This window comes from Chlamydomonas reinhardtii, chromosome 12 (genome assembly GCF_000002595.2).
Source record: "Chlamydomonas reinhardtii strain CC-503 cw92 mt+ chromosome 12, whole genome shotgun sequence".
Classification (NCBI taxonomy): domain Eukaryota; kingdom Viridiplantae; phylum Chlorophyta; class Chlorophyceae; order Chlamydomonadales; family Chlamydomonadaceae; genus Chlamydomonas; species Chlamydomonas reinhardtii.
The window spans coordinates 8,924,613-8,935,266 of NC_057015.1; the positions used below are offsets into that span (position 1 = coordinate 8,924,613).

General features: G+C 60.2%; 3 protein-coding genes across 3 annotated transcripts in view; 1 reads left to right on the top strand and 2 right to left on the bottom strand.

Moving 5' to 3' along the window:
• Positions 1 to 34: 34 nt before the first annotated feature.
• On the bottom strand, positions 35 to 2,956 carry CHLRE_12g544150v5 (uncharacterized protein). Its single transcript, XM_043068828.1, has 7 exons — positions 2,696 to 2,956; positions 2,400 to 2,539; positions 2,152 to 2,222; positions 1,971 to 2,023; positions 1,505 to 1,638; positions 1,125 to 1,200; positions 35 to 917 (listed from the first exon to the last, which is right to left on the bottom strand). Exons 1-7 carry the CDS (start codon positions 2,905 to 2,907, stop codon positions 872 to 874), a joined length of 732 nt encoding a protein of 243 aa, XP_042919140.1. The 5' UTR covers positions 2,908 to 2,956; the 3' UTR covers positions 35 to 871.
• A 48-nt stretch (positions 2,957 to 3,004) lies between these two features.
• CHLRE_12g544100v5 (uncharacterized protein) lies at positions 3,005 to 7,700 on the bottom strand. Its single transcript, XM_043068821.1, has 12 exons — positions 7,266 to 7,700; positions 7,057 to 7,137; positions 6,733 to 6,879; positions 6,358 to 6,465; positions 6,104 to 6,181; positions 5,511 to 5,741; positions 5,115 to 5,208; positions 4,797 to 4,982; positions 4,577 to 4,623; positions 4,251 to 4,409; positions 3,961 to 4,089; positions 3,005 to 3,718 (listed from the first exon to the last, which is right to left on the bottom strand). The coding sequence occupies exons 1-12, from the start codon at positions 7,362 to 7,364 to the stop codon at positions 3,566 to 3,568; spliced, it is 1,512 nt and encodes a 503-aa protein (XP_042919141.1). The 5' UTR covers positions 7,365 to 7,700; the 3' UTR covers positions 3,005 to 3,565.
• Positions 7,701 to 8,290: 590 nt separating this feature from the next.
• CHLRE_12g544109v5 (uncharacterized protein) overlaps positions 8,291 to 10,654 on the top strand; it is a 12,722-nt gene continuing 10,358 nt past the window's right edge. The window contains exons 1-7 of the mRNA XM_043068822.1: positions 8,291 to 8,814; positions 8,892 to 8,964; positions 9,203 to 9,332; positions 9,599 to 9,716; positions 9,801 to 9,935; positions 10,134 to 10,232; positions 10,375 to 10,459. Of these exons, the coding sequence (XP_042919142.1) occupies positions 8,752 to 8,814; positions 8,892 to 8,964; positions 9,203 to 9,332; positions 9,599 to 9,716; positions 9,801 to 9,935; positions 10,134 to 10,232; positions 10,375 to 10,459 (703 nt within the window). The 5' untranslated portion in view covers positions 8,291 to 8,751. The remainder of the gene's footprint in view (positions 8,815 to 8,891; positions 8,965 to 9,202; positions 9,333 to 9,598; positions 9,717 to 9,800; positions 9,936 to 10,133; positions 10,233 to 10,374; positions 10,460 to 10,654) is intronic.

The following is a 10,654-nucleotide window of genomic DNA, read 5'->3' on the forward strand; positions in this document are numbered from 1 at the left end:
GATAGCGATTGGCACAGGGACGGTAGGGAGGCAAGGCTTTGCGATGAAGCCATTTGGTCGTGAGATAGCACCCTAGACCTCTGAAAAGAACATTAATCGCTTAAATTGTTTGATATTTCGTGCAGTGCGCATAATGTCCGCAATGCTTGCAGAGCATGCATCATTTGCAGTTGCCAACTTCCTTCATAATCATGAGCAAGGCATGTAAGTACAAGTAGCGAAATGTGCTGGAGGTATCGGAGAGTGATGGAATTGACAAGTGCAGTCCTGGGCATGCCTGGGCAAGACCGATCCTGGGCAGATGGGGTGTCCACCCGTGCTGTGCCTCTGCCATCGCGACTTCTCCCGTCCAAGCTCAGACAAACTTCATTTTAAAAGTTCTTTACATACTTTATGAGGGCTTGCCTAGCTGGAACCGTTGTCACTCCAGCAGCGCAGTGCATTACTCACACCGTACGTGAAAATGCGCACGCCACCCTGCGGTCCCTACCCGGCTACCATGGTCTGTACAACTGCGCCTTTCTATCGCCACCAGGAGGAGGTAGAAAGCAAAGTGAGCCTTGGTCCGAAATGCATTATGGGGCATGCGTCCGATTGCACTCATTTCCATCCCTCATTATCATTCTCTACTCCGAACCAACGATCCTGCGTGTCCCATCGCTTTGGCTACACCACCCTGTGAACGCTTGCACCTCCTCGCCATGGCTTCTCTGTACATGCTGAGCCCACCCATCCTAGTGGCATTTCTGGATTTGAGGTCTCTCCGATGCACCTGCATACTTGCATTTACTGCTACAGCTGAGACCGCTCAGCCGCGGCTGCCTGCCACACCGTGATATGCGCGCCAGGCGTTCCCGAGATTGAGTCCTGCTTACGCCAGCACGCCGCAGTTGTCAATCACCACCGGCTGTGTGGGCCTGCAATCAGCAATGGATGCAAAGGGAGACGGTCGGGACTGAGTGGTGCACATATGACTCCCCCCTGACTGCGGCGCACTTGATGCCCGGTCATGTGCCCGCCCCTCAGCGCACCCCGTAACCCCCGTTCCGGGCATCGAATAACCCTCTCTCGCTACCCAAGTACGGTAGACCAACCCTGCAAGCCTGCATGCCCCGCCCACCCACCGCGCGCCGCGGTCCACTGTGGTGTTCTCCAGCGCGCTGACCACGTCCATGCCCTCCAGCACACGCCCGAACACAACTGCGCCCGCAAGAAAAGGCACGGCAGGCAGTAGCAGCAGACGGTTACGAAGGTAGGAGGAGGCAGTAGCAGCAGCAGCAGCGGCAGCGGCAGCGCGATGCGCCGGCAGGACAAACGACAGCTATGCACAGCACGCAGGCGGACAACCGGCAAAACCATCTCCCCTCCACGTCTTCACACGGTTCGTGTTGATGAGATCAATGAGCTGCGCAGCGCGCATAGGCAGCCCCGCGGCAGCACGTTCCCGCCTCTTGTCTCCATCCAGCTGATGACGGCGCAGCCGCTCCCGCTGCCCACAACGCACCGTGGCGGCCGTTGAGCCAGGGCGTGTCGACTGTGGTGATGAAGAACTGGGAGCCGTTGGTGTTGGGGCCGGCGTTGGCCATGGACAGGACGCCGGGGGCGTGCAGGATCTTGAACGACTCGTCCGCGAAGCGACTGTGCGTGTTAGGAAAGCACAAAGGGAAAGGGTCGACATTGTGCGCGTGGAGCGGCGGCGTGTGTACACGGATTGGAGAATGGAAAGGCTTGGGGCTGGCGTGTACTGGGTGCAGGCGAGGGGCCAATGTGCGTGGCGGCGGAGGGGGCGGACAGAGTTTCACGGCGGATTGCGGTGGATAAAGCGGTTGTGGGTAGAAGTGACACGCGGTTGCAAGTGCAGAGTCAGTCCGTGAAAGAGTAAGGCCTCGTGTGGCCTGTCTGGTGGCGGCTGCGGGGATTGCTGGCGCCACCACTGCCGTCTGCCGGCCCCACCAGCGACGCGTGCTCACCGGCCGTAGATGCTGTAGCCGCCAGTACCGTTGCCGCGCTCAAAGTCACCACCCTGTGAGTGTGTGAGGCGGGATACAGATGGAGCGAGGGGCAACAAAAACATGCGGGATGTCCCCGCCTCCGCCGAATTTGCTGGCAATGTCGCTACGTGACCCATTGCTAGACCTGTCCTGCACCTACCTGGATGACGAAGTTCTTGATGATGCGGTGGAAGGTGCAGCCCTTGTAGCCGAAGCCCTTCTCGCCGGTGGCTGCGGCACCGTGCACATCGGACCCGGTTAGAGGGGATGCCCGTCCACGCGCACACACCAGATTTACACAGGTTCACACTACGATATACCACAACATAGCACCCGCACAACTCGGCCCTCTGCCGTGCAAAACTATGCGTCTCCTGTTCCTTCCATCCCACATCCATCACCACCCACCCAGTGCGACAAAGTTGGCCACGGTCTTGGGCACGTCCTCGCCGTACAGCCCCATCACAATGCGCCCCGCCGGCTGGCCGCCCACAGACACGTCGAAGTAAACCTTCTGCGTCACCTTGGGCTCCTCATCAGCCCGGGCGCTGAGGTAAAGGAATTCAGAGTTTGGGGTTGAGCAGGACGCCGGGGCAGGCGCGTGTGCGAAGGCGCTCTAGAATGAGGGCCCAGTGGTGTGCCCGTGTAAGTTCGGAATCCTCGCCAGCCCAATGCGAGGAATCTCGAGCGCGATTTGTGCTCACCTGAAAACGGAGGTCAGGCCGCTGGCGGAGACGGCAGCAGCGCCAAGCGTGGCCAGGGTAGCGCGACGTGAAGCATCTGCGGACTCAGCTGAGGCGCGCACCACGGTCTGGGCCCGGCCCGCGCGAACGGAACCAGTGCTAACAGCGGGAGCCATGCGCGTTGCATTCGTCTTGCGCACGGAGACGCGCGAGGAAACGCGGCTGGTCAGCATTGTTTCAGAGTTTTGTGGCCAGACGCGAAGGCGAGGAGAGGGTGATCACTTGATGAATTACCGAAAACAAAGATCAAAACTCTACTTTTATGTGGGTTGCAAGCGCCGGATCGCAACAAGACCGCGCTGCAATACCGTGTGCATGCCGCAGACCCTGCCGAGTGCCGGAGCCCCGCGCTTCCCATACGCTTCCCATTCTCTCCGACCTTTGCCTCCTGCTCTGCGGTGTAATTTCCTCCTCTTATTTGAGTCGAATCCGCAGCAGCTCATCGTACGTCACGTCACTGAGGCCCTGGATCCGCCCAAGCACTGAATGACTGGAGCACCAAGTGACCAAGGCCCTTCTCCTTCTCGCCCAAGCACATGGTGAGCGCGCCATCATGCCTGTGGTCTGAAGTCATAAATACTCCGACCTGCTACATCGTATGTACCTAACTTTCCTCAACCATCGTCATATAATGTTACACGCCGGTATGCACGGGCAGCCAACAGGTACCCCGCAAAGCTGCGCGCTGCAACCCAATGCACAGCCGCCCCGCTCAATCCGCTCATGCATCTGCAATCTACACACCACCCTCCAATCCCTGCACGGGCCGCCAGCGCCACGCAGCGTCCCTCCCGCCAAGTCGTGTCTCAGCTCCACAGCCGTCGCTCTCAATTACATGAGCGGCGCCTGTGTGAGGAACACACGGTCCCGCACGTCCGAGGAGTCGCCCACGTCGTCCCCGGCGGCGCTGGGCCGAGTGCTCTCGCCACGTGTGAGCCAGGAGTTGGGCACCGGGTGCGCCAGGAACTCGGGGGCTCCAGCAGCCTGCGTGATCAGAAACGGCAAATCAATACACCGGGCAAGGTCACGTCCTGCAATGCCACTCAAATGTACTCAACACAATTGCAGTGATTGCGGCAGCTTACTCGCCCAGAGAGCCTCTTACTATCCGTACATGTCTCCCGCGCGCTCCCCATTTCACCCCGCACGTGCCCCAACGGCTCTGTTTGGGCGCATTAGTATATCCCCATCGCAACCACCCCGTGCCCTGGTAACCCCAAGCCCACCTGCAGCACCAGGTTGTTGCGCACGTCCAGGCCCACATTCCACAGCGCCCCCGCCGCGTTCTCGTACGTCTGCGGGTTGGACACCTTGAGGCAGGCGGTCAGGATGGGTACGCCGCCGCGCAATGCCACCTGCGGTATGTGTGTGCATGGGGGGGGCGGCCAAGAAAGTGGTAAGTTGGCTGGTGTGGGCTGGGCCTCCGCACTGGTACGCATCATATGTGGCGGTGGGAGGGCCGTGAAGAGGAGCCCCCTCGTGTTGTTGGATGCTCGCCGCTCGAGCCAGCCCGCACCTGTTGCTTGGCTGCGTCCAGGAAGGTGAGGTGCTGCAGCGCACCGCTGGCGTTGCACACCGCCATGTCAGCAAAGTTGGGCGGCTCGCCCCCCGTGCCCGACCCCGACCCGCCCTTGCCGCCCTTGCCATCCTTGCCGTCCTTCTTGCCCGCGCCCGCCTGCGGTGGTGGAGAGGGTGTTGTTGCTGTTGGTAGTGCTGCTAATGGTGGTGCTGATGTCGACAGAAGCAGGCAATGAAAGGGCCCTGCAACACGCCCCGAGCACGCCCAGTGGCTGGACTGGCTAGAGAGTCGCTGCCGACCAGGCCGATGTGTGCGGTGCGCACCTTGCCGTCCTTCTTGTCATCCTTCTTTGCCGCCGCTTTGGGCTTGCCTGCAGGCACACCAGCGGCAGACACGGTCAAGGAACGCCAAGGTCCTTCCTAACTGCCTCCCGTCGTATCCGTGTCCTGGAATGGTGAAAAAACCCTTTGCCTGGCACCTGCCCCTTGACAGGCCTTCGTCATCAACCCACCCACCAACGGTATACGGAACCACACCGCGCACCTGTCCGGCAGCCCGCTAAGTGCTTGGAGCACACGTGCAGCAGCGCAGGCACAGCGCCCGCCGCCACCGCCGCCTCCGCCACAGCCGACTCGGCGCTGGCCTCCCACAGGATGCCGGTCAGGTAGGCCGCCTGCTCCTCGCCGCACACCGGCAGCCCCGCAATCACCTCTGGCAGCGTGCCAGTGCCTGCAGGACAAACCCCAGCGCCTTCGCATGCTCACCATGGCGGTCTCAACCAGGCGTCACCAACTTTGCAGCTGTGACCGTGCTTACGTCCAGCTAACATATTCATCAAGGACGGCAGAGGCCACGACTCACGCATGAACTGGTCGACGAACTCGGGCACCAGCGACAGGTAGCGCAGGCAGGCGGCGGCCACGGTGGCAGCCGCGTCCTTGGCGCCCAGCGGCGTCTGACAGCGGCGGTGCGGGCAGGCGGGGTGGTGAGTGGGTAGGTGTACATTCAAGATTATTTTACGTGAACTTGTAGCCAGGCACAGCAGAACAGCAGGCGCGTCGGTGACGATGTCCGGGGGACGGACGGGGGCGACCGTGCGATTACAGGGAGGATGAGTGCCCGGCCAGTTGAGTACATTCAGGTATCATCAGCCGTTGAACCAACCAAACCCAAGCCTCTGAAGCCCCCCCTTGCGGTTTGGCCTGGTTTGGTTTAGTTTAGGCAGGTATTGGCAGCCCCCCCTCCACTCCTGCTCACCTCCCCCTCCTTCTTCTTGCTTGCTACGCCTTTCTTTTTCGTCACCACCGGCGGCGGCGCAGGCATCAGGGCCGGCGGCGGCAGGCGGGGCGTGTACGCAACCATCGCCGCCAGCGGTGCAACCGCGCCCATCTGCAGCACAGCCATGCGGCGCAATTGCCGAACCTCCGGCGCCTCGCCCTCCACGTTGTCCAGCAGCAGCCGCAGCGTGTGCGCCGCGTGCGTCTGGGCCTGAGAGGGCGGTGCGTGCGTGTGTGTGTGTTCAGAAACATTAGATAGGGGAAACGCAGACCGTGTATGCAATGCTTGAGCGGTTGCGCGCCCGGAAAGTACAAACCCTGTTGTCCCACCGACAAGCAAGGCAGCAATGTGTGTTAAAGAGCACAAGAAATGTGTGTGTGTGTTTGTGCGTGTGTTTAATAGGGAAACAATTGTATGTGTGTTCATGTAGATTGATGGTACGGGATGCAGGCATGCGGAGCCAGATGGGGTAACAGAAACGGCCGCCGTCAGCACTTGCTGTCAGCATCAATGCCTGGCATGCAGGGGTGGGGCTGGGAAGCCGCCGCCCGCCTCCCACGCCTCTGCCTTACCTGCCGCATCTGGCCCCAGCCTGGCAACCCGTCGCTCTTGAGCACCTCCACCAACGCCGGCAGCGCTGCGTCAGCCACCTGTCCGCCCAGGGTGCGAGGGCGCCCCAACATTCAGGTCAGGCTGCGCGGCGCACTATGACACACCCTCAAGACCTGAGCTCCAGGGTGTCCCTGTCATGGACAATACTGTGCGGGTGTTGCGCGCGCGAGGAGGAAAGATGCACGTATGCTGAGCGACATAGCGCAGCACGCACCTTGCTGCAGAACTCCTGCCGCCCCGCACAGTGCTGCAGCAGCTGAACTGCCGGCAGCTTGCCGCGCGCGTGCTCGGATACCAGTAGCCCCGCAGCCGCCGCTATAACCTGCAGGTGACGGATGTGTATGTGAGATTGTGCAACGCCATGACATCCTGGGCAACGCTCTGGCCGATACCGTTGACCTGCTGCCAGGTGCAACGCTGCGACCTCGCTTTTGGCTCCCTTGAACCCTGCTGGCTCGTCATCCCCCGCTCCTTCCCGCCACAGCCTCCTCCTCCGCCGCCTCCTACCGACGGCTGCTCCTCTCTACCCTCGATTGTGTCCAGCTGCCCACCACCGGAGCATCACATCTTGCCGCGCTGCGCCGCTCACCCGCGCGTTGACCACCTCAGTTACATGCTTCTCACTGAGCGCCAGCACTGACACGCAGCCCATGGCCGCATGCCGCTCCTCCACGTCGCCGCGCTCCAGCAGCTGCTGCAGCAGCGGCGCTATGCCTGCCTTGAAGATCTCCTCGCGCTGCAAGCAGTGGCGCGTGTGGTAGTGCGAGGGGTTTGGGTCCTCCGGCCAGACGTGCAGCCCCGCGTCAAGCAGCTAAAAGTGAAAGGCACGAACCCCAAATAAGGGGTCGCCCGCGCAGGCACGAGGCACTGGCCGGGCAACCCGATCCCCAGGAACTCCTCCCTCGACATTCACCTCCTCCTCTCCGGCTATGGCCATGCTCCAGATGTTGAGCGCGGCCTCGAGCTTCCCCTTGACTGTGACACCATCTGGCGTCTGGCCAGACCGAGTCGTCGGGAAGAAGGGACACGGCATTCAGGACTGGGGTTATCTGCCTGCGAGCAGGCTGCGACTTTCTGCGCTAGCAACTGCAAAGAGTACGCAGCACATGCCAAGCCGCTCACCACGCCCACGCCGCTGCGAAGGGCCTCCGCGTGAGCTGCGAGAAGGGGACCTCTGTCCTTCTTCGCACTCTTGCCCTTACCAACTGGCGCTTTCGACATTTGATGCCGCCCTCAAGTCAAGAAGCTGTTTATCGAAGCAGCATTCTTTGCAAAACGCCAGCGAGTATACCCACGATACTGCAACGCGCTTATTTATAGCTAGCAAATGAGATACGCCTATCAGGGGGCAGCAAACGAGGACGAAAGCATATGTATTAGTGACGGGGCGTGTAGGTGTTGCAGCTTGTGACTTAAAGGGTGTTGCCAAAGATGTATTACAGGTAGTATGGCTATTCCTTGAGCGGTAGGCCAGCATGTGGGGTGCTAGTACCATTGGCTTTTGGCACGAACCCGAGGATGTGCAGGCAGTTCCCGGCACTGTCCAGCGAGATGAATTTTACCGAGTGTAACTGGGTTGGAAGTCGGGTATGATGCTCATTTACATCCAGGAAACAATTGCTGTAGCACCGGGAGCTGCTCCCGAGGGATGCCATACAACCGACATCTACGGGGTGGGCAGGGTGGCCCCCGGGCAGGCATCCTTAGCTTATAGCTATCCTCGGCGGGCTGGCAAGCAGCCTCCAGACGCCTGGTGGCAAACCTTTCCCGGTGCAATCCGAGTTCTGGCCGGGCTCCCGAAACTCCCGCCTCCCCCTCCTGGTGACGTTGGGCTGGCACAATCCTCCTTGCGACCACAGCAGTTCATTGTCACAATCGACGACGTACCTATGTGCTTGCGATAGTACTGGCACGAAACGGCCCACAAATGGAGCGGCAACGGGGATGCCCACCGGGCCAGTAACTTCTCCAGCTACGCAGTTTTTCCGATGTTTCCTCATTCTGTGTCGTTGTGATGTACTATTATGCATGCTACACACCGCTTGTGATCATTATAGGGCGCAACTAAGAAGGTCTTACCATATTTCTTCTGAAGCCGTCGCAAAAGCTTAAACATGCATCACAGCCACATAATAGTTACGCTTAAGCTAATGAAGCTACTTATCGCAATTTAGACGGCCAGCAAGTACACCTGAGGCCGTTGTGCACGGATTGCGAGCTTCTGCGCGCGTGCAGGAGTGCAAACGCGATGTTAATATATCATGTGTCATCCTGGGTTGTAGCAGGACTGCATTTGCATGGCGTGCACCCCTTGCAGGAAGTGCTTCCGGAGCCTGCTGCTGGCCTCGACCCTATGCAGCCTTGGCAAGTGTATCCTAAGAGACCATTCGATCAGCTGCCTCGACCACAAACGCTGGACCGAACCGCCTCCGCCATCGGGTGCATCGTATTTTGCCCCATGCGGCGCAAAGCAATATAGGCTCGACCAGAACATTGCCCTGTCCTCATAGCCTGCCGCCCGAACCATATCTTTCAGGGCAGTGCGGATGAAGCTGTGAATAAGAGCAGCGCAGTATCAGGCTCCGAAGCGGGCATTAGTCCCTGAATCATGGCCGAGGTCGACTCTCCGCCCGGGAGCCGCCTGTTCATCGTCTGTGGCAAGAATGTCGAGGTATGTGCCAGCGAGCTCTGGGCGTGTATAGCGGTTGCGGAGACAGTGCATGAGCGATGTTCGCCGTTGTTGCGCAGGCTGAGACGCTGCAGGTTGCTTTCCGCCCTTTCGGCAATGTCCAGAACGTGAAGGTCATCCGCGAGAAGGGAGGTGCGTTGGGTGCTCGGGGGACGCACATCATGTTTCGCTGATCGGTCTTTCTGGGGCCTCGCGGCGCCTCTTCGGGGACGCGGCGCCGACAAATGGTGCCTCGGATGGCTACGCATAGGTTGCGGCCGCCGCTTGGGCTTTAGGGGCGTCAGGGCGTCTGCGCCTTGCTAGACGAGAAGAGGGGACACCACTGATCATAGCTGTGCTTGTCCTCGCGGCTCTGTTTGCTTCCCCACAGTTGCGTATGTGAAGTATGACAAGGCTTCCTCTGCTGCCCTGGCGATGGAGAACCTTAACGGGGCTGTGCTGAACAACGGCCGGGGCCCGAAGCTCAAGGTGCTGCTGGCGGAGGCCCCGAACACCTCGCGGTAAGCCTTTTAGCTCGCTCGCAGTGTTACGATTGTGACCCCAGTCCGAATGCATAGACCGAATGCATCTCCAATGTTTTGGGCCGGGCGAGTCCCCGGTGTACCGTGCCCGCTGGTGACACGGCTGGCGGCGAGGGATCGACCTGCGTGCTTCCGTCGAGCCCGCTAAAACAAAGACCCAAAGCCAATCAGGCATGGATGCGTTCTGGGTGCTAGAATGGGACGAAAATCAGGTCTGACGCTGCTTGTTCGCTTCAATTTCGCAGGGGCATGCACCCTCCGAGGCCCGCCGAGCAGGAGATTAGCTCGGACCCGGACAACATTCCGCCGCGTTCGCGTCTGTTCATCGTTGTGCCCAAGCAGGCCGAGCCGCAGCAGATCAACGTGGGTTGGGGTGGTCGATGGGAATGTTGCGCTTGGTCGCGCACGCGACCATCATTAATCCCCCTTGTCTTGTGCTAATTTCAGGACGCTATCGCCATCTATGATGGCCTGGAGTACTGCAAGACGGACCTGGTCGCGGCCAAGGGTGTCGTCTTCTGCAAGTTCACCAAGGCGTCGTTCGCGCTGCGCGCACTGGAGGATGTAACCGGGCGTGGCACGGTGCGTCCGCGTGACGCCGCTGAGCCAGCGTGAAGCTTCCTTAGTTCTCGAACTAAAAAGAGGGTCTGGTCTGATCCAACCGGGGGGGGGTCGGATGCCTGTCCACCAGGGAACCGGGGTTGGGGTTTGCAGTGCAAAGCTGTTTGGCATTAGGGTTGAGCTCTTGCTCTCTGTTCCGCCTGTCTCGGTGGTGTGTAGGTTGGCCCCTACAAGGTCAAGTGCATGCTGGCGGAGCCGAAGACCAAGCGCGGCCGCGGCGACGGCTCGCCCCAGGATATGTTTTCGCCGCTGACCCAGGTGGGAAACGCGACACCTTGCCAACGTGGTGACATCGTCCTACCCAATGCCTAGGACAGCTTGAGCTTGATGACCTCCCGGCGCTGACATGTCGTTTCAGCGACACAAAGCGAAATACTGACTGTTACCGTGTATCCAACAGGCGACAAAGCTGGACTACGGCATCAACCACCACCTGCCCCCGGACGCCTCGCACATGGGGCCTCTGGATCTGCCGATGGGCCACGGTGAGCAATGATGCTCGCACTCACACAGTGCCGTGTCGCTGATTACCTGCTCCTGTGATGGCTGTGTGGACTACATGAGCGTTTCGCCTCGGGCAAGCTTTTCGCCTCCATGAATCACCGTTTGTACCTTCTCCTTCTGTCGTGTTACCTACGTCATCGCCCCCATTTGCACGCAAACCCTACTGCAGGCCTGTC

Coding starts and splice junctions, on each gene's coding strand:
- CHLRE_12g544150v5 (XM_043068828.1), bottom strand. CDS start 2,907: ATGCTGACCAGCCGCGTTTCCTCGCGCGTCTCCGTGCGCAAGACGAAT. Junction 2,540..2,695: donor GGCCTGACCTCCGTTTTCAG/GTGAGCACAAAT, acceptor CCTTTACCTCAG/CGCCCGGGCTGATGAGGAGC. Junction 2,024..2,151: donor TCAAGAACTTCGTCATCCAG/GTAGGTGCAGGA, acceptor ACACACTCACAG/GGTGGTGACTTTGAGCGCGG.
- CHLRE_12g544100v5 (XM_043068821.1), bottom strand. CDS start 7,364: ATGTCGAAAGCGCCAGTTGGTAAGGGCAAGAGTGCGAAGAAGGACAGA. Junction 6,182..6,357: donor GGCAGGAGTTCTGCAGCAAG/GTGCGTGCTGCG, acceptor CTGGGCGGACAG/GTGGCTGACGCAGCGCTGCC. Junction 4,410..4,576: donor ATGACAAGAAGGACGGCAAG/GTGCGCACCGCA, acceptor CCACCACCGCAG/GCGGGCGCGGGCAAGAAGGA.